Source organism: Mobula hypostoma, chromosome 2 (assembly GCF_963921235.1).
Source record: "Mobula hypostoma chromosome 2, sMobHyp1.1, whole genome shotgun sequence".
NCBI lineage: Eukaryota > Metazoa > Chordata > Chondrichthyes > Myliobatiformes > Myliobatidae > Mobula > Mobula hypostoma.
Window position 1 is genome coordinate 80468317 of NC_086098.1, and position 24541 is coordinate 80492857.

The 24541-nt window shown below is 42.1% G+C and overlaps 1 protein-coding gene across 5 annotated transcripts in view; it reads right to left on the reverse strand.

Moving 5' to 3' along the window:
* Positions 1–24541, reverse strand: part of hmgcll1 (3-hydroxymethyl-3-methylglutaryl-CoA lyase like 1) — a 149920-nt gene that overhangs the window by 25811 nt on the left and 99568 nt on the right. Inside the window, exons 9-10 of one of the 5 annotated variants that reach the window (XM_063071470.1) lie at positions 13091–13233; positions 11638–12244 (exon numbers count right to left, since the gene is read on the reverse strand). The exons of 1 other annotated variant lie outside the window; for it this stretch is intronic. In XM_063071470.1, the coding sequence (XP_062927540.1) occupies positions 13132–13233 (102 nt within the window). In that variant the 3' untranslated portion in view covers positions 11638–12244; positions 13091–13131. Of the gene's footprint in view, positions 1–11637; positions 13234–13321; positions 13354–24541 lie in introns of those variants that run through there. 3 more of the 5 variants (XM_063071490.1, XM_063071480.1, XM_063071462.1) reach the window with 3 other exon arrangements.

Genomic DNA, 24541 nt, shown 5'->3' on the forward strand with positions numbered 1-24541 from the left:
TTCTTGGGTTCAATGTCCATTTAGAAATCAGATAGCAGAGGAGAAGAAGCTGTTCCTGAATTGTTGAGTGTGTGCCTTCCTGATAGTAACAGTGACAGAGGCATGTCCTGGGTGGTGGAGGTTCTCAATGATGGACTCTGCCTTTCCGAGGCACCGCTCCTTGAAAATGTCTTGGATACTACGAAGGCTAGTACCCATGATAGAGCTGACTAATTTTATAACCCTGCGCAGCTTACTTCATCCTTGTGCAGTAGCATCCCCTCCCACTCCTTACCAGATGATGATGCAGCCATTCAGAATGCTCTCTACGATAAAACTATAGAAACTTTCGAGTGTTTTATGTGACAAACCAAATCTCCTCAAGCTCTTAACGAAATGTAGCCACTGCCTTTCCTTCTTTAAAACTGCATCAGTATGTTGGGATCTTGACACCCAGGAACTTGAAATTGCTCACTCTCTTCATTTCTGATCCTTCTATGAGAATTGGTTCATGTTCCTTTGTCTTACCCTTTCTGAAGCTCTTTGGTCTTACTGACCTTGAGTGGAAGGCTGTTGCTGTGACAGCACTCAACCAGCTGGTATACCTCTTGTTACCATCTGAGATTCTTCCAACAGTGGTTGTATCATCAACCAATTTATAAATGGCATTTGAGCTATGCCTTGCCACACAGTCTTAGGTATAGAGAGAGTAGAATAGTGGGCTAAGCACACATTCCTGAGGTATGCCAGTTGTTGATTGTCAGCGAGGTGGAGATGTTATTACCAATCCACACAGATTGTGGTCTTCTCGTTAGGAAGTCAAGGATCCAATTGCAGAGGGAGTTACAGAGGTCCAGGTTCTGTAGCTTTTCCATCAGGGCTGTAGGAATGATGATTTTAAATGCTGAGCTACTGTCAATGAACAGCATCCTGACATAGATATTTGTATTCTCCAGGTGATCCAAGGCCACATGGAGAGCTATTGAGATCATATCCATTGTAGACCTATTGTGGTGATAGTCAAATTGCCAGGGGTCCAGATCCTTGCTGAGGCTGGAGTTGATTCTAGCCATGACCAACCTCTCAAAGCATTTCATCACTATAGATATGAGTGCTACTGGACAATAGTTTTTAAGGCAGCTCACTCTTCTCTTCTTTGGCACTGGTATAATTGTTGCCCTTTTGAAGCAGGTGGGAACTTCCATCCATAGCAGTGAGAGATTGAAAATGTATTTGAATACCCCTGCCAGCTGGTTGGCACAAATTTTAAGAGCCCTACCAGCTACTCCATCAGGGTCTGCCACTTTGGGAGGTTTCACCCTCCTGAAAGACAGCCTTACGTTGGCCTCTGACGCACAGATCACATGGTCAGCAGAAACCTCACAGCTGTCGTTTTATTCTCCCTTTCAAAGTGAACATAAAATGCATTGAGCTCATCTGATAGTGAAATGTCACTGCCATTCATGATGTTGGGTTTCGCTTTTGAAAGAACTAATGGCTTGCAAACCTTGACAGAGTTGTATGGAGTAAGTATGTTCTTCAAGTGACCACACAGGTTTCCTCTGGGTGCTTTGGTTTCCTCCTACATTCCAAAGATGTACATGTTAGTAGACTAACTGGTTAATTGATTAGCAGGTTTAAAACAGAGGTTGATAGGTTCTTGATTAAAGGAAAAGGTTATGGGGAGAAGGCTGAAGAATGGAGTTGAGGGGGATAATAAATCAGCCATGATGGAATGGTGGAACAGAGTTGATGGACTGAATGGCTTAATTCAGCTCTTATGATTTTATGGTCTAAAATGCCACTTTTTACATAAGATGTAAGGGTCACAAGCCAAAAGAATTCTCCTAATTTAAATCACATTCCAAACTATCCCATCAAAAGCACAGATGTGCATTCACAAAGAAAGCAAGCATCAAGCTTAAAGCATGACATTCCTATGGAGAAAAGACATCTAGTAAATGGATAAAATACGACATAATAATCAAATGACCACAGCTTGTTTTTGCTCCCCACCCCCACTTTGAACTCCTCCAGCTCATATTCGTTCCTTTTGATTGGGATGTTGTGTCTAAATGTAAGGCAGACTCCCTCTGTTATGGTTTTTGGACCCCGCCTAAGGCATTGATTTACTTCCCTCCCTTTGGTTTGGCCTCGCTCTTTGCTCAGCTGTACATATTCTTCACCAGGATTGCATTGGAAAGCCAAACCCTTCTTTATGCTCATAATGTTGTTACATTCACAATTCTGACAGATCATTACCTTTCTAAAAGGCATTACTTGCCTTTTAATGCCTCTGTTATGAGGACAAAAAAAATAATTCTGCTGAAAGCCAGTCTATTAACACCCGAAATCTCCAAAAATTAAAACCTTTGAGTTAAACATTGAGTTGAACCAGTTGGCACACCCTTCTCATAGGACATAGAACATGGGACAGTACAGCACAGTACAGGCCCTTTGGCCCACAATGTTGTGTCATTGTTTTAACCTACTCTAAAATCAATCTAACCCTTTCCTCCCATATGATGTTTCATTTTCCTATCATCCATGTGTCCACCTGATGATGCTTACAGAGTATCAGCGGTCAGTGATCCTCTGTCTGGGCAGAAGAAGCAACTGCACTGGGAGACTTGAAGCCCGGATGCAGTATCCTGAAAACATTAACTCTGTTTCTCCTTCTGCAGTTATTGCCCTGCCTGTGGTGTACGGATAGTTTCAGTACCTGGAGATACAAGAGATTCTGTAGGTGCTGGTAATCTGAATCAGCACACAGAAAAACACTGGAGGAACTCAGCAGTCCAGGCAGCCCTGATGAAGGTTCTTGGTACGAAAACTTTGACTGTTCATTCCCCTCCATGGATTACTTAGTATTACCAAATGTTGGTATTTACATTTTATTTCAAATCCCTGCTGTAACCTCTAAGTATATTTAATTCTTTATTCTTGTAATTGTTGAATGTTGCTGTTTTTTGTTACATGTTGCGCCAAAATACCACAGTAAATTCCTAACACATGTAAACGTATATGGCAAATAAGATTCATCCTTGGTGGTCTTTTATTCATATCGCTAACTCTACTCTGCAATCAATGGGTAGTCAAAACTGCCCAATGCACTCACCGGCACCAGCCTATGCACCACCAAGGACATACATACAGAACGGAACCAGAGAAAGGCCAGCAATATCACGAAGGATCTTACCCACCCTGCTGATGGACTGGCTCACTCCTCTCAGGTTGGAAGCTACATAGCATCCAGGCCAAGACCACCATACTCAAAAATATTTACTTTCCCAAAACAGTAAGGCTGATCAACACCTCCACCCACTAACCCATGCCACCCCCCCACCACTACTTTATCATTTGCCGTCAGGGTCGCCTTATGTACAGATACTCCTGTGTCAGGCATCACTTTATGGACATACATTCAATCTATGTATTTAAACTAGCTTATACATTTATATTGTGTTCTTTATCTAATTGGTTTTTTTTAGCTGCATTGTATCCAGAGTTACAATTATTTCCTTCTCCTTTATTCTTGCAATCTGAAAATGACAGTAAACAACTTTGAATGTTGAATCTTGATTATGCTCACAAGTGTGATAAGTGCCATGGCCCTCCCACGTCCAGCCAGCTGACTCTTGCTCAAGCTCTATTTATCTTGCCACTACATGTCCAGCGCGGATGTTTGGGACAACATGAGTCCAGGCCTGCCAGAACCTTTGAAGTGCCTGGCTTACGATTGTGCTAAAGAGACTGTTGCCATTAAAAAGCACCGTAATTAGTTCTTCTGAGATAGACTCTATTCAACAGCAGAGTAAATTCGACTGCATTGTGGAGAATCTCCATCGTTCTTTAGCTTAACCCACTCTTTAAAATATATACATCAACAAAAAAGGAAGTACAAACCATTTAATGTTAGTTTGTTAACTGTTACCAAAATGTGCATGTGGATTGAATTATTTAATAAGAATTGAAGTGCATTTTTTGACTTCCATTTGAGAATATTGCATTTCAAAGTTGACTCTGATCTTGGCACACTCGGAACAGGCCATTATCTAGTCGAAGAATCTAATGCAATACATGTGTTTTTTTAGACAACCATTAATTTAATTTAAGAACTGTATCTCTTCTGGAGTTGTAACAGATTGAAAAAATACATCTCCAACCAGAGCATGTTGTCGAACAGCATTTGGCGTGGTTTTGAAAATCCACTATTATTCTTTTGAATTAATCAATAAAGACAATACAAAATTTGTTGGCATCATTACCGATCATTTTACAGATAATTATATAATTACAATACCTTTATCTCTTTAGTAAGGACCATATGATGATGTACTTTAGAATAATCTCCCTTGTCTCTTAGCAACAGCCAGGGTGATGTACTTTATCACCCTCTCATTTAATGTTCACTTTTCTACTGTAAGTGTAAATTTTATTTAGAGATACAGCACAGTACAAACCCACCCAGAGACCCACCTATTTAACCCTAGCCTAATCCCACGACAATTTATAATGACCAATTAACCTAGTAACTGGTACATTTTTGGAATGTGGGAGGGAACTGGAGCTCCCAGAGGAAACCCATGCACTCATGGTCAGAATGTACAAACGTCTCACAGCCAGTATCGGAACTTTGAACTCTGGACTCTGATGCTCTAAGATATAATAGCATCTTGCAACTGTAAACTGCAAATTGGTTTATTAATATCACATGGACCGAGGTGCAGTGAAAAACATTATCTTGCCTGCCATTCGTTACATTGCCACACTGAGGTAGTAAAAGGGAAAAGCAATAACAGAACGTAGAAGAAAGTGTTGCAGTTACAGAGAAAGTGCGGTGCAGGCAGACAATAAGATACAAAGTCATAATGTGGTAGATTATGAGTTTAAGGTTAAGGCTTCTGGTTGTATCACTGCCTGCTATGGAAGTTCCAATATACAGAATTGGAAGAGGCTTCAGAAGTTTGTAGACTTAGCCTGCTCCACCATGGACACAAGCCTCCCCACCTTCAAGGACATCTTCATCAGTAAAGCAGCATCCATTGTGAAAGCAGCACCTACAGAATTTCTTATGTTTATTCACAGTTGGGGACCTTCACCATTCAGGTCATGCCTTCTTCACACCACTACCATCAGTGTGGAGGTACAGGAGCCTGAGAAGCATCTTCCTGCTCCCCCATCAGGTTTATGAACGGTCCATGAATCTATGATTGTCAGTGCTCTGACTGACGAAGATCAGAATCAGAATCAGGTTTAATATCACCAGCACATGTCATGAAATTTGTGAATTGGCCAATGTGCTAAACACCTTTTTTTTAAAGTTCGAAGTTCAAAGTAAATTGTGGCCTCCTCTACATTGTTGAGGCCCGTCATAAATTGGGGGGCCGTTTTGTCAAGCACCTCCACTCCATCCGCCAAAACTGAAATTTCCCGGTGGCCAACCATTTTAATTACTATTCCCATTCCCATTCCGACATGTTGGTCCATGGCCTCCTCTTGTACCACGATGAGCCCACTCTCAAGGTGAAGAAGCAACACCTCATAGTCTGTCTGGGTAACCTCCAACCTGATGACATGAATATCAATTTCTCCTTCTGATAAAAAAAACCCTCTTCTTCTATTCCCCACAATAGCCTCTTCCCTCTTCTCACCAGTCTGCCATATCTCCCTGATGCTCCTTCTCCTTCCCTTTCTCCCATGATCCACTCTCCTCCCTTATCAGATTCCTTCCCCTCCAGCCATTTACCTTTCCTACCTGCCCGTCTTCATCTATCAACTTCTAGCTATCCTTATTCCCCTCCTCCCACCTTTTTATTCTGGTGTCTTCCCCCTTCCTTTTCACTCCTGATGAAGGATCTTGAGCCAAAACATTGACTGTTTATTTATTTCCATGGATGCTGCCTGACCTGCTGCATTCCATTTTGTGTGTGTTGCTGGGGATTTACAGTAACTGCAGAATTTTTTGTGTTAGTGACCTTCACCATCCGGGTCATGCCCTCTTCACACCACTACCATCAGTGTGAAGGTACAGGAACCTGAAAACCCACTCTCAAAGTCTTAAGAACAGCTTGTTCCTGCCTGCCAACAGATTTCTGAATGGTACATGAAACCATGACTGACCTTACCCTGCCTGGTAAAGGCTAATATGCCAAACTCCTTTTTTTCAAAGTTTAAATGTATTATCAAAGTCCATACGTCACCATATACTACCCAGCAATGCACTTTCTTGTCATCCTGTCTACCTGTGGCGCTATATTCAATAACTAAAAGACACCTTACACTTGACAATATCCCTCAACAATATTTGGGAGGAGGCGGCCCTGGAGCCGGTCCGTTAAAGCACCACAAGCTTGTATCTGACCTCATCCATAGTGCACACACAGATATGAATTCACTGAATTGTTTCTGAGTTTTTCCTTTCATTTGCTCCTCTTTCTGTTTTATGCCTTTTTCAATGAGTAGAAGTGCGGGAATCTGGTAATTCGAATCTCTTTGGGACCACTTCTATCCCATTGTTATTAGACTCTTGAAAAGACCTCTTGTACAATAAAATAGACTCTTGGCCACACAACCTTGTTACGATCTTGCACTTTATCAATTAACCCGCACTGCACTTTTTTGGTAGCTTTTTCACTTTATTGTTATTTTACTTTATTCTAGCTCAATGTACTGCATAATGATTTGATCTGCATGAACTATATGCAAGACAAGCTTTTTATTGTATCTTGGCTCATGTGACAAGAATAAACTAATACCAATACATGTGCAAACACGAGGAAATCTGCAGATGCTGGAATTTCAAGCAACACACATTAAAGTTGCTGGTGAACGCAGCAGGCCAGGCAGCATCTCTAAGAAGAGGTACAGTCGACGTTTTGGGCCGAGACCCTTCGTCAGGACTAACTGAAGGAAGAGCTAGTAAGAGATTTGAAAGTGGGAGGAGGAGGGGGAGATCCAAAATGAAAGGAGAAGACAGGAGGGGGAAGGATGGAGCCAAGAGCTGGACAGTTGATTGGCAAAAGGGGTATGAGAGGATCATGAGACAGGAGGCCCAGGGAGAAAGAAAAGGGGGGGTGAAGCCCAGAGGATGGGCAAGGGGTATAGTGAGAGGGACAGAGGGAGAAAAAGGAGAGAGAGAGAGAAAAAAAAAAGTGTGTATATAAATAAATAAATAACAGATGGGGTACGAGGGGGAGGTGGGGCATTAGTGGAAGTTTGAGAAGTCAATGTTCATGCCATCAGGTTGGAGGCTACCCAGACAGAATATAAGGTGTTGTTCCTCCAACCTGAGTGTGGCTTCATCTTTATAGTAGAGGAGGCTGTGGACAGACATATCAGAATGGGAATGGGACGTGGAATTAAAATTTGTGACCACTGGGAGATACATGTGCCCTGGAACAAAGGGTAAATTGGTTTATTATTGTCACATGTACCACAGTTCAGTGCAAAACCTGTCTTGCATACTTTTCATACAGATCAATTCTTTACAACAGTGCATTGAGGTAGTAAAAGCAAAACTCTGTGAGTTCAGACTGAAGTGTTACCATTACAGAGAAAGTGCTGTACTGGTGCAAAGTCACACGAGGTAGATTGTGAGGTCGAGGGTCCATTTTATCACACCAGCAAGACATTCAAACATTCTAACTGCTTCGGGGAAAACAAAATCTACCAACGAGATCTGCACATAACCACAAAGTAAATGGGATGCAGGTATGCAAAAGTGGGAATGGCCAAGTACTGAGCATTGACTTTTCAATGAGAAGATGGCTCTGATTTCCCTTTTTCTTTGGTCACTAGGGAACCCAGAGGGAAGGTTCTCCCACAGAACAATGGAATGGAGTTCATGGATTTGGTCCAAATTGTTATTTGCTAATTCTTTCTGAAAGCACCCTCAGATGCAAATACATGACCAAGAGCAAACCCAACTGCAATGGATACAATACACAGGTTTGGAATGTCTCAGAATGCATGTGAAATCTTAAACCCCTCAATTTTTTGTGGCACAATTCTGACATTTACTTACACTAAAGCAGTTTTGCTAATAAACTTACTATAAATTCTTTCTAAACATAACAACGGTTTCAGGATTTCTATCAATTCTGCTTTCCTTCCATGAAATCAAATCCATCTGCCATGACTTTTCAGTTCAAAATCATATCGGCTTTTTTTAAATCAAGTTTTCACAATTAATTAGTAATTTGTCTGTTTGGACCTCTAGCAGCTGGAAAAAACTTTATACAGTCCACTATGGACTGGGGCAGCATGATAACACAGTGATTATTGCAACAGTATTACAGTGCCAGACAATTCCCACCACTGTCTGTAACAATCTCCCTGTGGGTTGCCTCTGGGTGCTCCAGTTTCTTCCCACATTCCAAAGATGTATGGCTTAATAGGTTAATTAGCCACATGGGTGTAACTGGGCAGCACAGGCTCGTTGGGCTGGGAAGTCCCGTTATGGTGGTGCATCTCTAAATCAATCACTTATCCCATATTTCTGTGGTTTGAAAAGTAGTTGGCTTGGATGTTTTAAAAATGTACATCAACATTATTACCCCCTTTCTCCAGTCCATCATAAGCAAAGCCCTTCTCACTATTGAGAACATCTACATGGAGTGCTGCCAGAAGAAAGCAGCATCCACCATCAAAGACACTTCCGCCCCCACTATCCAGGCCATGTTCTCTTCTCACTGCTGCCATCAGGAAGGAGGTACAGGAGTCTGAGGACCCACACCACCAGGTTCAGGAACAGTTTTTACCCTACAACCATCAGGTTCCTGAATCAGTGTGGATAACTTCACTCTGCTCAACACTGAACTGTTTCCACAACCTACAGACTCACTTTCAAGGATTCCACAATTCCTGTCCTCAGCATTATTTGTGTTTATTTATTTAGAGATACAACATGGAACGGGGTCACACCACCCAGAAACCCATCTGTTTTACCCCAGCCTTATCACAGAACAATTTACAATGACCGATTATCTTACTAACCGATAGGTCTTCAAAACAGAACATAGAACATAGAATAAAACTGCACAGGAACAGGATGTTCAGCCCACAGTGCTGTGCCGAACCCACTAAAAAGCAAATCAAAATGTGGTAGCATGGGAGGAAGATAGGGCACCCAGAGGAAACCTATACATTCATGGAAAGGATGTACAAACTCCTTAAAGACTGACAGAATCAGAACTCCGAACTCAAACATCCAAGCTGTAAACACATTGAACTAACAGCTACGCTACTATGGTGCCCAAATTTAAATTTGCACAATTATCATCTTTTGAACACTGGTTGTTTGTCAGTCTTTATTTATGTAGAATGTAAATTCTCTTGTATTTCTTCATTTTCCTGTAAATGCCTGCAAGAAATGAATCTCAAGATGGTACATGGTTACATAGCCATAATTTGATAATACACGTACTTTGAATTTTGGCTTTGACTTTTTTCACAGATCTCACAATGTTATCTGCCAATGCACAGGTCAGTTTCAACTTCTCATTATGTTACAAAATTGTTAGTCTATGCCTTGATATGTAAGAGATTACTTGGGACAAAGACTCCCTGAGTTACGAATGACTTGACCTGACCTGCTCCCATTCATGGTAATCCACCTTCACACAAGTTCTCCCATACATTTTTAAAGTATCTTGAGATTGTGTTAGTAACAACAAACTGTTTTATTGTGTCCATTACTGACTGGATACAATACACAGGTATATATTCCATTGGTATAATTGAGGAGTGTATCAAGGTGAACTGGGGCGGCACGATAGCATAGCAATCAATGCAATGCTTTACAGCACAATTGTACGATTGGGGTGGGTGCAATTCCCACCACTGCTTGTAAGGAGTTTGTATGTTCTCCCCATGACCACATGGATTTCCTCAGGGTGCTTTAGTTTCCTCCCACATTCCAAAGATGTAATGGTTAGTGTTAGTAACTTACTGGTGTGTTATGTCGGCGAAGGAAGATTGGTGACACTTGCAGGCTGTTCCAACACATCCTCAAGCTGCGTTTGTCGTTGATGCAAAAACAACACATTTCACTGTATGTTTCAGTGTAAATGTGACAAATAAAGCTGTTATCTTTAAGAATTTATATATTTTTTTAAAATTTAGCAATACAGTGTGGAGTAGGCTCTCTCAGCCCTTTAATCCATGATTCCCCAGCAACCCCTGACAAACTCAATTAACCCTAACCTAATCATGGGACAATCTGCAACGACCAATTAACCTACTAATCAAAGGTTCAAACGTTCACTTATTATCAAAGTATACAACTCTGAAGTTCTTCAATTCTCCAGGAGGCCATGAACCAAGAAAAAAAAGAAAAGAAAGGCAGCACGATCATCAATCTCAAATCCCACCTCCCCGTAAAAGAAACAAACAAAACTGGAACAGGCTCATCATCCCCTGAATCCTCCCCCACCCCCACACAAAAACCGAGCAAAATTGATCAGGCACATTGACCCCACATCCCTGCCCTCACACAAAAAAAAAACAAACAAAGCAGATCAGGCATATCAAGCCCCAAATCCCTTCTCCCGTACAAATAAAAACCCGCTAAGATATGGGGGAAAAAACACAGAATATAAAAACTATAAGACTATAAAATAGACAAAAATATAGTCAAAAATGCGGGGAAAAAACTGGACAATACTCTCCGTGCCCAGGAGCAGCAGCAGCCCTTTCCCTCTCTGGTACTGAGCAACCAATCAAAAGCCAGGGAGCCACCACGTGCCCTCTGCACTCACTTCGATGCTTCAATCTCCTGCAGTGTTTTGATCAGCGAACAATGGGAGATTTAATCGGTGAAACAGAGCCCTACAGCCTCCCCGCTATGAGGTTCATGCAAGCTGCCTCCCAGAATCCTCTCAAGAGACTGCAGAGCACTGGAACAAGTAATCTCCAAACTTCCGCACTCGCCTTGATGTCTCAATTGCCCTCGTTGCTTTAATCAGCAAAATGGGGTCAAACATGAGCTCGTGCGCCTTCCTGCAGCCTTCTCACCACGAGAATTGTCCCCACTGCCTCCTGGAATCTTCTGAGAATACAGAACGCTGAAGCACCCAAACAATCTCCAAACAGCAAAACACAGTCTCCAACAGTTCCAGAATCACATTCAAGACAAGAGGCAAATATAAAGACGTAAGAGTGAAAAAGATGGTTTCATGATCTATCTAGAAGATGTCGACCAGAGGAGCGTTGTACACAGGCGCCATCTTGACCGGAAGATTCATGCAAACAATAACTGGTAGATCTCTAGACTGTGTGACAAAACCAGGGTACCTGGGGAAAAACCATGCATTCCATGGGGAGAGCATACAGAGCCATACCAGAATTGAACTCTGAACTCTGGAATGCCCTGATCTGCAATTGTGGTACACAATTCTCCAGAGTGGAGCCCTCATGGAATTGGCAGCTAGTGTCAGGCAGGAGGTAGAGAAGCCTGAAGTCCCATGACGCCAAGTTCAAGAACAGTTGCTTCCCTCCCACTTTGCTGTTTATCTGATGCTCTTGCCCGCGATGGTGTTGCGAGTAAGCTTTTCATTGCACCCGTGCATACGTGGATTTGTGCAGATGACAATAAACTCCAATGTGCCTCTGACTATTATCAATAATCACCATCATCCAATTTTTCACTGAATTAAGTTGACCTTTAATAGAAAGTATACATTTTGCATTCTCAATGTAGCACAAACACATTCAATTTACTGAACTGAGATCTTTCATACATTGCAAAAATTTGAAGTTTAAAGCTTTCATGTCAAATAGATTAACACTCAAAAATTTAAGGCTACAGATAACACAGACTCTATTTTAGATGTAAAATAATCTCACAAGAACCTCTCTGTTATGTTGTGGGATGAGTTAATCAAGTAATAAGACACATTGCATACATGGCACAGGTGTTCAAACAATACCCTGAGAGTCAGATGAATAACAAGGATGAGGCAGTAAAATAGATGGTCCACATCTAGGCAATATGTGTAGAAAAAGATCTTCATTCACTTATTTCAGACAATGAGCAGCAGAATAACTTGCATGGACTTTGGTTAATAATATTATTAACATTGTATTTTGTATGATCCTCAGGCTATGAATATGATACTCTAAAACAGGGAGCAGGTCCCAAACGCAAGAGATTCTGCTGATACTACAAATCCAGAGTAACAATCACACAAAATGCTGGAGGAACTCAGCAGATGAGGCAGCATCTACGGGGAGGAATAAATAGTCGATGTTTCTGGCCGAGACTCTTCATCAGGACCGGAAAGGAAAGAGGAAAGAAGCCAGAATGAGGTGGTGTCAGAGATAGAGAGGGTAATTTTAAATTCCTTGGCGTTATCATATCAGAGAATATATCCCAGCACCAGCATGTAAGTGCTATCACAGAGAAGGCACAACACATCCTCTATCTTCCTCAAAGTTTGCACATTTTAGGCATACCATCTAAAACTCTGACAAATTTCTACAGATGCACAATGAAGAATATTCTGACTGGTTGCTTCACAGTCTGATGGCAGTAACGCAAAAGGGGCATATCCCGGCTGGTGAGAGTCCTTACTGATAAATGCTACCTTCCTGATGCACCATTTCTTGAGGATACGCTCAATGGTGCTGAGGTGTTTGGGGCCACGTTGCAAGAAGACTCAGCCACGTAACTAAAGACATTAACTATTTGACTCTGTCTTGTTCCTTTGCTCCAGAAATATTTGATAAACATAACTATCAGAAGCAAGATACACAAAATGCTGGAAGAATTCAGCAGGTCAGACAGCATCAACAGAAGTAAATAGACAGTTGACATTTTGAGCTTAGACTCTTCACCAGAGATGCTGCCTGACCTGATGAGCTCCTCTAGCATTTTGTGTTTGCTCAAGATTATCAACATCTGCAGAATCTCTTGTTTAACTATGTTGTATCACAGAAGCTAAATGCAGGCATTAAAAAAACTATTTATTCTGTTACCCATGTTCCACTTCAGTATCCTCACATGAAATACAATGTTGTGATGTATTGCACTATGGCACATTACATTATTGGAAAGGCGCCAGTGCAGTATTGAATTTAATAATAGCATTAACTATTAAGGCTTAAGTACTTGCAACAGGAATTCTCTTCAGTGCATTGCCAAGATCCCTGTCAAGGCTTGTAACAAGCTTGAGCCACTTTTGAGTTGGTCTTCCTGTTGAGCACTTCACAGATGAAGTGACCAGCTTCCATTAATTTGTACAAGTCTATTCCCTGGAGTCAAATAAAAGAAGAAACAGCATTGAAGAAGTGCCGCTAACAAAATACACTTTGCAGTCATTTTGCATTGAAGTTTACTCACCTGAATATAGACAGAAAAATCAATGCAGAATTCTGAATGGTAAAGAAACGCAAATGAAAAAGGAAAATCCAGTCTTTTATCAGAGCATAAAATACGAGACTTTTTACATAGTATTTAATATAGATAGCAGATATCAGCCTGTTGGTATTTCATATGAGGCACAGGCATTAATAATTTAAGGGGAACCTGAAGGGGATCCCAGCTTGATTGTGACCTTAGGTGCTTTCTGTGTGGGGTTTGCACGTTCTCCCTCCAACCACATGGGTTTCGCCCGAGGGCTCAGCTTTCCTCCCACATCCCAAAGATATGAGGTGGTTGATTGGCTACTATACATTACCCCTTAGTGATGGTCAGTAGCATAAAACAGTAGGGCAACAATAATAAACCGATACCAAAGTCACCTGTGTTGTACATACTCTAAGTGGCTACTTTAACGAGGTACCTCCTGTGCATAATAAAGTGGCCACTCAGTGTGATAAACATGGCTGTCTGTTACTGTAGCCCACCCATTTCAAGGTTCGACATGCCGTGCATTCAGAGGAACTCTTCTGCACACAACTGTTGTAGCACTTGTTTATCTGAGTTACTGTTACCTTCCTGTCAACTTGAACCAGTCTGGCCATTCTCCTCTGAGCTCTCTAATTAAAAAGGCATTTTAACCCACAGAGGTACCCCTCACTGGATGTTATTTTTGTTTCTTGCACCATTCTCTGTAAACTCTAGAGTGTTGTGCGTGAAAATCCCAGGAGATCAGCAGTCTCTGAGATACTCAAACCACCCTATCTAGTGCCAACAATCATTCCATCATCAAAGTGTGCAAATATCTAATCTGCCAATCATGTGGCAGCAACTCAATGCATACAAGCAGATGTCAGATAAAAGCATTGAGCTGCTCCCATATGATTGGCAGGTCACATTTCTTCCCTATTCTGATGTTTGGTTTGGACAACGAGTCTTGACCATGTCTGCATGTGTTTATCTATTGAGTTGCCGCACATGATTGGCAGATTATTAGGTACACCTGCTTGTTAATTCAAGTAAAGTGGCCACTGAGTGTATTGAACCCGTACTTCTATTGCATTCTTTGTGAGGTTATCCCAGTGCCATATTATGGACCTGCAGAGGGTGTAAGTGGTAGGTAAACTACAGTTATGTTGGATAGAAATTTTAAAAAGCTAATGCTTAATTGGCAGAGCAACTCAGGACACTCTCAGATGCTTACTACTATATGAATATACATTTTCTTCTGAATCTCAGAATTGCACAATTGGATTTAAATAAATATTTCCTCTCTTTTCTTAATTTCTAAAATCTTTGGAATGGGTAGAATGCAATTAGCTATTTACAGCAAATTCCCATTGCAGCCCTGCTGATAAGATGACATATCAAACTACATGTTACCACAGTAAAATGCATGTGAGAACCTGGATAAAGTGCACTGAATGCACAGATTTATTTGATCTTGCACATTCACTGCCGGAAGCCATTCAGGTTTTGCATCAATACTGTTCAATCATTGCTCAGACTGATCCCAGTCCCTAATAGCATGTTATGATTCATCAAGCTTTAACCATTTCCATGAAAGGTCTTCTATCTGTTAGTTCTTCTCAGTCTCCTCTGTTCTGCTGAAAACACTCACAGCCTGGTAAATTTCTCCCCAAAAATGTTTCCCTTTTTAGCAACATCCTTTAAGATCCCCTCCCTAGTACCTCCTTGAAGGTTAATAGCAGGATTCTTAGCAGTGTGGAGGTACAGAAGGATATTGGGGTCAAAGATCAAAGATGCCTCAGTGTTTCCACACAAGTCAATAGACTGTTTAAGGGGGTGTATGATTTGTTGCCCTTCATTAGTCAGGCGACTGCGTTCACGAGCTGCAAGGTTCAATAGTTCCATTGAATAGCAGAGAATGTGCACAAGATACAACCCAAAATTCTCACTCTCTACCTCAAAACAGAAAAAAAACAGAGAATGATTGACAGAAAAAACATAAGAACTGCTAAAACCCCTACCCCCTATGTGCAAGCAGCATCATAACCTCCCCCCTCCCCCACTTGTTCTCACATAAAGCATCAGCATTCCCACCACCTGTCAGGCAAGCAACAGCAAGGCCCCCAAAGAGAGACCATGATCTGCAGTGCATCAAAAACTAACTGTTTGTTCCAACATTTTCAACATCTCACTCACACACACACACACACACACGGGAAAGACAAATATCACTCCTTCCACTGAGTGAATGTTACAGCTCTATAAAACCCTGGTTAGACCATACTTGGAGTATTGTGTTCAGCTCCGTGCCTCATTAGGAAGGATGTAGAAACTTCAGAGAGGACGCAGAGGAGATCCACCAGGATGTTGCCTGGATTAGAGGGCATATCATATAAGAATAGGTTAAGTGAGTATGAGAAGTGACTTGATGGAGGTGTACAAAACATTATGAGGCATAGATAGAATGGATAGCCTGCAAATTTTTCCTAGGATAGCAACGGCCTATACTAGAGAACATCCATTTAATGTGAGTGGAAGTAAGTTTCGGGGAAATGCCAAAGATATATACTTTACACAGTGAGTGCTGGTTGTGTGGAACGCCCTACCAGGGGTGGTGGTGGAGGCTGATAAAGTAGGGGCATTTAAAGAAAACTCTTAGACTGGCACATAGATAATAGAAAAATGGAGGGTTACAGCTATGTAGGAGGAAGAGTTAAACTGATGGAGAAGTAGATATATATACAAACGTTTGTAGATTGGCATAACATTGTGGGCCAAATGGCCTGTACGGTGCTGAACAGTTCTATGTTTTATGTTCAAATGTCATCATGCCCTTCCTTTTGGATCGTAAACAGTGTTAGGGAGAAGCAGCTACAATCAGGGATTCATGTCAAGTAGACATTTAATAAAATTGAGAATCAGCCTTCAAACCACTTTCAAAGGTAACCTACAAGTTTTAATTAGTTTTGAAGTTACAAAGATGGCTGTGTAAATAAATATCAATGTCCGTGAAGAGAACAGATTGTCAGTACAGAATGGGGGATCACTTTGATCTGGTCTGGAACCTGATATGACCATGAAGGATTCTTGTGTACACTGACAGAATAGGCAGAATAGGCAGCGAGGAAAATTGGTCGACGTCAAGTGACGCACAAGACATTGTGAGCTGAGGAGCTTTGCGCTATTGTGACAGAGGTTAAGGTAGGTTCCAGACAACTGCTCCCTCTAAACTGCACGGGTGTGTGGCCTTGCAGCAACTGAAATGCTCCCACACACATAGCAATTGTTGTCTTGCAGCTGGAGTTTTCTGAAAATTTAAACATTTAAATTGAGGGAACATTACTCCAGACTGATTATTGTCCTTCAAACTGCTTACAGTGGTATTTGCTACCAAGTCAGCCCTGTAAAAATGACCTCAGAAACCTAATAAATTGATGTGAATTACATTCAGTGGCTTCCTTTTTGGGTACACCTGTACACATCTTATTAATGCAAATATGTAATCAGCCAATCAGCAGCAACTCAATGCATAAAAGCATGCAAACATGGTCAAAAGGTTCAGTTGTTGTTCAGACCAAATATGAGAATGGGGAAGAAATGTTATCCAAGTGACCTTGACCATGTTGTTGGTGCCAGACAGGGTGATTTGAATATCTCAGAAAATGTTGATCCTCTGGGATTTCACACACTACAGTCTCCAGAATTTATAAAGAATGGTGAACAAAAAACACCCATTGAGAGGTAGTTTTGCGGGTAAAAACACTTTGTTAATGAGAGAGGTCAGAGGAGAATGGCCATACTGGTTCCAGTTGAGAGGAAGGTGGCAGCAATTCAAATAACCATGTGGTACAACAGTGTTGTCCAGAAGAAGATCTCTGATGCACAGCACATCAAACCTTGAAGTGGATGTTCTACAGCAGCAGAAGACTCAGTGGCCTGTTGTATCCCTGGCTGCAGACCCTGTGGCTCATTCAAACTCACAACAACCAGAACTACACATGCTCTAAATGGAGCCTAATCTTTGTTTTTACATATTATCCTCATGCCTCATCCAACAAAAACATAATGTGCTCTTTTAAATTTTCCTGCTCCACCTTTCTCTCTTTTCCATTCTGACTCCCCTCACAACCCTTCTCCTCTCCTCACCTGCCCATCAACTCCCTCTGGTTTCTCTTCTCATTCCCTTTCTTCCATGGTCCACTCTCCTCTCCAGTCAGATTCCTTTTGCTTCTATTCATTTCCTCCCAGGCTCTTACTTCATCCCTCCTCCCCCACCCATCTTCCTCTTCACCTGGTCTCATCTACTACCTGCCAGCTGGTGTTCCTTCCCCACCCAACCTTCTTATTCTGACTTCTGCCCGCTTTCTTTCCAGTCCTGATGAAGGGCCTTTGGCAAAAACAATGACTTGTTTATTCCTCTCCATAGATGCTGCCTGACCTGCTGAGTTCCTAAAAGCACGTTATGTGTATTCCTCGCGATTTCCAGCATCTGCAAGATCTCTTGTGTTTATGATTTTCCCTTTCATTCTCATAGTCAATCAGCCCCACTACATCCTGGGACATGCCTTCCAATTACCTGCATGTCCCTGTAATGATGAAAGACAGCAGTGATGGCTTGCAAACTTCCCAGCTGTGATGAGTAACTTGAGGTAAGCAGGTTCTTAGATGGCATGGCAATGTAGCAGTTAGCAAATTGCCTTACAATGCCAGGTTTTTAATCAATCGGGGTTCGATTCCCAACTCTGTCTGTAAGGAGCTTGTATTTTCTCCCCATGACTGTGTGGGTTTCTTCCAGGTGCTCCAGTTTCCTCCCATGTTCCAAAGACGTACCATAAGACCATAAGGCATCGGAGCAGAATTAGGCCATCTGGCCCATCGGGTCTGCTCCACCATTCAGTCATGGCTGATCCCTTTTTTCTACCTCCTCCTCAACCCCAGTTCCCAGCCTTCTCCCCATAACCTTTGATGCCATGTCCAATCAAGAACCTATCAATCCCTGCCTCGAATACACCCAATAACCTGGCCTCTACAGCTGCATGTGGCAACAAATTCCACAAATTCACCACCCTTTGACTAAAGAAATTTCTCCGCATCTCTGTTTTGAAAGGGCACCCCACTATCCTGAGGCTGTGCCCTCTTGTCCTGGACTCTCCCACATGGGAAACATCCTTTCCACATTTACTCTGTCATGGCCTTTCAACATTCGAAAGGTTTCAATGAGATCTCGCCCCCCTCTGAATTCCAGTGAGTACAGACCCAGAGCCATCAAATGTTCCTCGTATGATAACCCTTTTATACCTGGAATCATCCTTGTGAACCTCCTCTGGACCCTCTCCAATGCCAGCACATCTTTTCTAAGATGAGGGGCCCAAACCTGTTCACAATACTCAAGATGAGGCCTCACCTGTGCCTTAAAAATCCTCAGCATCACATCCTTCCTCTTATATTCTAGACCTCTTGAAATGAATGCTAACACGGCATTTGCCTTCCTTACCACTGACTCAGCCTACAAGTTAACCTTCAGAGTGTTCTGCACAAGGACTCCCAAGTTCTTCTGCATCTCAGATTTCTGGATTTTCTCCATGTTTAGAAAATAGCCCGCACATCTATTTCTACTACCAAAGTGCATGACCATGCATTTTCCAAGATGGTATATCATTTGCCACTTTCTTGCCCTTTCTCCAAATCTGTCTAAGTCCTTCTGCATCCTACTTGTTTCTTTAACACTACCATCCAGTCCACCAATCTTCATATCATCTGCAAACTTGGCAACAAAGCCATCAATTCCATCATCTAAATCATTTATGTACAGCATAAAAAGAAGTGGTCTCAACCATGACCCCTGCAGAACACACCAGTCACTGGCCAACAAGAAAAGGATCCTTTTATTCCCACTCGCTGCCTCCTATCAATTAGCCAATGCTGTAACCGTGTTAGTAACTAGTGTCTTCAACAGTGAAGACTGACACAAAATACTCATTTAGTTCAGCAGCCATCTCCTTGACCCCCATTATTATTTCTCCTGCCTCATTTTCCAGTGGTCCTATATCCACTCTCATTTCTTTTATTTTTAACATACTTGAAAAAACTTTTAGATTAGATTAGATTGGATTTACTATCCATTTAGATATTATTTGCTAGCTTGCTTTCATATTTCATCTTTTCCCTTCTAATAATTTTTTTGTTGCTCTCTAAAGGTTTTTAAAAATTTTACAATCCTCTATCTTCCCACTAATTTTTGCTTTGTTGTATGCCCTTTCTTTTGCTTTTACAATAGCTTTGACTTCACTTGTCAGCCACAGTTGTACTATTTTACCATTTGAGTATTTCTTCATTTTTGGAATACACATGTCCCGCACCTTCCTTCTTTTCTCAGAAATACACGCCACTGCTGCTCTGCTGGCATCCCTGCCAGCAGTTGCTTCCAATTTACTTTGGCCAACTCCTCTCTCATACCACTATACTATCCCTTACCCCACTGAAATACTGCTACATCAGACTTTACTTTCCCCTATCAAATTTCAAGTTGAACACAATCATATTGTGATCACCGGTTCCTAAGGGTTCTTTTATGCTAAGCTGCCTAATCACCTCCAGTTCATTATATAACACACAATTCAGTATAGCTAATCCCCTCGTAAGCTCAACAACAAAGTGCTTTAAAAAGTTATCTCTTAGGCATTCAACAAACTCACTCTTGAGATCCATTACCAACCTGATTTTCCCCAATCGACCTGCATGTTATAATCTTCCATGACTACCATAACATTGCCCTTTGCCCTTTTGACTCACCTTTTCTATTTCCTATTGTAATCTATGGTCCACCTCCCAGCCACTGTTGGGAGGCCTGTATATAACTGCCATCAATGTCCTTTTACCCTTGCAGTTTCTTAACTCAACCACAAGGATTCAACATCTTCCGATCCTCTGTCACATCTTTCTTCTGATTTGATGCCATTCTTTACCAGTAGAGCCACATCACCCCCTCTGCCTACCTTCCTATCCCTCCGGTGTAACCTCGAACATTCAACTCTCAACTACAACCATCCTTCAGCCATGATTCAGTGATGGCCACATCATACCTGGCAATCTCTAATATTGCAACAAGATCATCCGCCTTATTTCTTATACTGCACACATTTAGGTACAACACCTTGAGTAACTTATTTGCTATCCTTTATCTATCCTTATCGATCCTGATTCTGCATCCCTAATGATTTGATATTCATCCTGCTGGCTGCAACTAAGTCCCAACTCCTGCTTGCCCTTACTGACAATCCCACTACATGCTATCTTTACTTTTTTACCATCCATCCTATCCTGAGTCCCTTCATTCCTGCTCCCATCCCCCTACCAAGTTAGTTTAAAACCTGCCCAACAGCTCTAGCAAACCTGCCCGCGAGAATATTGGTCCCCCTCAGGTTCAGGTGCAACCTGTCCCTTTTGAATAGGTATACCTTCCCCAGAAGAGATCCCAATTATCCAAGAACCTGAAGCCCCGCCCCCTGCACCAGCTTCTCAACCACATCATCCTGTTTCTACCCTCACTGGTGCATGGCACAGGCAGCAATCCAGAAATTACTACCTGGGAGGTCCTGCTTTTCAGGCTTCTACCTAGCTCTCTAAATTCTTTTTTCAGGACCTCATTGCTTTTCCTTCCTATGTCATTGGTGCCAATATGTACCAAGACACCTGGCTGCTCCCCTCCTCTCTGAAATGTTGTGGACGCGATCTGAGACATCCCTGACCCTAGCACCTGGGAGGCAACATGCCATCCAGGTGTCCTGTTCATGTCCACTGAGTCTCCTCTCTGATCCCTTCACTGTCAAGCGCTCTATCACTACCACTCCCTTCTTCTCTCTCTTTGCCTTCTGCACCACAGACCTGTGCTCAGTGCCCACAACCAGTGGCCATGGCATTCTCCCAGACGGTCATCTCCAATGAAAGTATCCAAAACGGTATACTTGTTTTTGAGGGGAATGGCCACAGAGGTGCTCTGCTCTAACTGCCTGTTTTCATTTCTCCTGACAGTCACCCAGCCACTTGCCTCCTGCAACTTCGATGTGACTACTTCCCTGTAACTTTGATCAATTACATCCTCACTCTCCTGTTCGAGCCGAAGGTCATCCAGTTGCTGCTCAGAAAAGGGCGAGGGTTAGTAAGTTATGGGCAGGCTACGTTGCCACCGGAAATGTGGCGACACTTATGGGATACTTCCAGCATAATATTTGCTGATTTAAGAGGGAATTTCTTGAAAGCCTATGAGATAGCTTTATAGAGCAGCTTGAGCTCGAGCCTATCAGGGGAAAGGCCATCTTAGATTGGGTGTTGTGTAATAACCCAGATTTTATTAATCCGCTTAATATAAAGGAACCCTTGGGAGGCAGTGATGATAATATGATTGAATTCATACAGCAGTTTGAGAGGGAGAAGCACAAATCACATGTATCAGTATCATAATGGAATAAAGGTCACAACAAAGGCAAGCAAGAGGAGCTTACCGAGGTGAATTGGAGGGGGATACTGGTGGGGATGACGGCAGAACAGAGGTGGCTGAGGTCTCTGGGAATAGTTCACAAGGCGCAAGATAGATATGTCTCACAGAAGTAATAGTTCTCAAATGGCAGGTGTAGGTAACTGTGGCTGACAAAAGAAGTTAAGGGCTGCATAAAAGCCAAGGAAAGGACATATAAGGTAGCAAAAGTAAGTGGGAAGTTGGATGACTGGGAAACTTAAAATCCAACAAAAGGAAACTAAAGTAACTATAAGGGAAAAGATGAAATGTGAGGGCAAACGAGCCAATAATACAAAGTTCTTCTTCAGTTATATAAAGAATAAAAGGGAGGTGAGAGTTGATATTGGACCACTGCAAAATGATGCTCGTGAGGTAGCAATGGGGAACAAAGAAATGGAAGATGAACTTTTTAAGTACTTTGCTTTGGTCTTTACTGTGGAAGATGCTAGCTGTATGCCAGAGGTCTGGGAGTGTCGGGGAGCAGGAGTGAGTGCCATTGCTATTACAAAGGAAAAAGTGCTAGGCAACCTCCAAAGTCTTAAGGTGGATAATTCACTTGGACCAGATGGACTATATCCCAGAGTCATGCAAGAGGTTGCTGAAGAGATAACAGATGCATTGATCATGATCTTTCAAGAATTACTTGATTCTGGCATGGCCCCGGAGGACTGGAAAATTGCAAATGTCACTCCACTCCATAAGAAGGGAGGAAGACAAAATTGAGGAAACTATAGGCCAGTTAACCTAACCTTAGTAGTTGGGAAAGTATTGGAGTCTATTATTAAGGATGAGGTTTCCAGGTACTTGGAGACTAATGATAAAAAAAAAATCAAAGTCAGCATGGGTTCTGCAAAGGGAAATTTTGCCTGACAGGTCTGTTAGAATTTTTCAAGGAAGTAACAAGCAGGTGGACAAAGGAGAGGCAGTGGATGTCATTTACTTAGTTTTCCAGGAGGTTTGATAAAGTGCGTCACATGAGGCTGCTTAACAAGATCCTATGATGTTACAGGAAATATACTGGCATGGATAGAGGAATGGCTGACAGGCAGAATTAAAGGGGGCCTTTTTTGGTTGGCTGACAGTGACTAGTGTTGTTCCTCAGAGGTCAATATTGGGGCCGTTACTTTCCATTTTTTTTAATCAATGATTTAGATAGTGGAATTGATGGCTTTGTGGCAATGTTTGCAGATGATACGAAGATGGGTAGTGGGGTAGGTAGTGCTGAGGAAGCAATGTAATTGCAGTAGGACTTAGACAAATTGGAAGGATGGATAGAAAAAGTGGCAGATGGAATACAGTGTTGGGAACTGTATGATAATGCATTTTGCTAAAAGGAACAATAGTGCAGACTATTATCTAAATGAAGAGAAAATTCAAACATCAGAGGTGCAAAGGAACTTATGAGTCCTCATGCAAAACTCCCAGAAGCTTAATTTTCAGGTTGAGTCTGTGGTAAAGAAGGCAAATGCAATGTTGGCATTTATTTCAGGTAGAATAGAATATCAAAACAAGGGGAAATGCTGAGCCTTTATAAGACACTAGCAAGGCCACACTTAGTGTATTGTCCTGACGAAGGGTCTCGGCCTGAAACGTCGACTGCACCTCTTCCTAGAGATGCTGCCTGGCCTGCTGCGTTCACCAGCAGCTTTTATGTGTGTTGCTTAGTGTACTGTCAACAGTTTTGGGCCCCATATCTCAGAAAGGTTGTGTTGTCATTGGAGTGAGTCCAGAGGAGGCTCACAAGGATGATTCCAGGAATGAAGGGATTAACATATGTTTGGCAGCTTTGGGCCTGTACTCACTGGAATTTAGAAGAATGTGTGGGGATTTCATTGAAACCTACCGAGTTGGATGTGGAGAGAATGTTTCCTCTGGTGGGGGTATCCAGAACTAAAGGGCACAGTCTCAAAATTGAGGGGTGACCTTTTAGAACAGAAGTAAAGAGGAATTTTTTTAAGCCAAAGAGTGGTGAATCTGTGGAGTTCTCTGCCACAGACTGTGTTGGAGGCCAAGTCCATGGGTATACTTAAAGCAGAAGTTGATAGATTTCTGATTGGCTGGGGCTTCGAGGGATATAGTGAGAGGGCAGGTGCAAGGAGTTGAATGGAATCCGTGATCAGCCATGATGATATGGTGGAACGCACTCAATGGGCTGAATGGCCCAATTCTGCTCCTATGTACTATGGTCTTGATTTGAGGCAAATGATGCACTTCACTGTATGCCGCAATGTTTTGACGTGCATGGCATCAAAGACCATCTTCAACGACCCTCAGCATCCAGGACATGCCCTATTTTCACAGCTGCCGTTGGGAATGAGGTGTTCAGGGGTCTTAAGTCCCACATCACCAGGTTCAAAAACAGCTATTACCCTTCAACATCAGGCTCATGAACCAGAGTGGATAACTTCCTTGACCTCAACTCTGAACCGAGTTGCAACCTTTGGAACGCTTCCAAAGATTCTACAAATCACGTTCTCGAATATGATTTATTTATTTATTAATCGTATTTGCAGAGTTCGTCTTCTCTTGCACATTGGTTGTATGTCCACCTTTGTAAGTGTGTAGTTTTTCATTGACTCCACTGTATTTCCTTGTATCTGCTGTAAATCCCCATAAAAAAATGAATCTCAGAGTACTATATGGTGACATAGAAACATAGAAACATAGAAAATAGGTGCAGGAGTAGGCCATTCGGCCCTTCGAGCCTGCACCGCCAT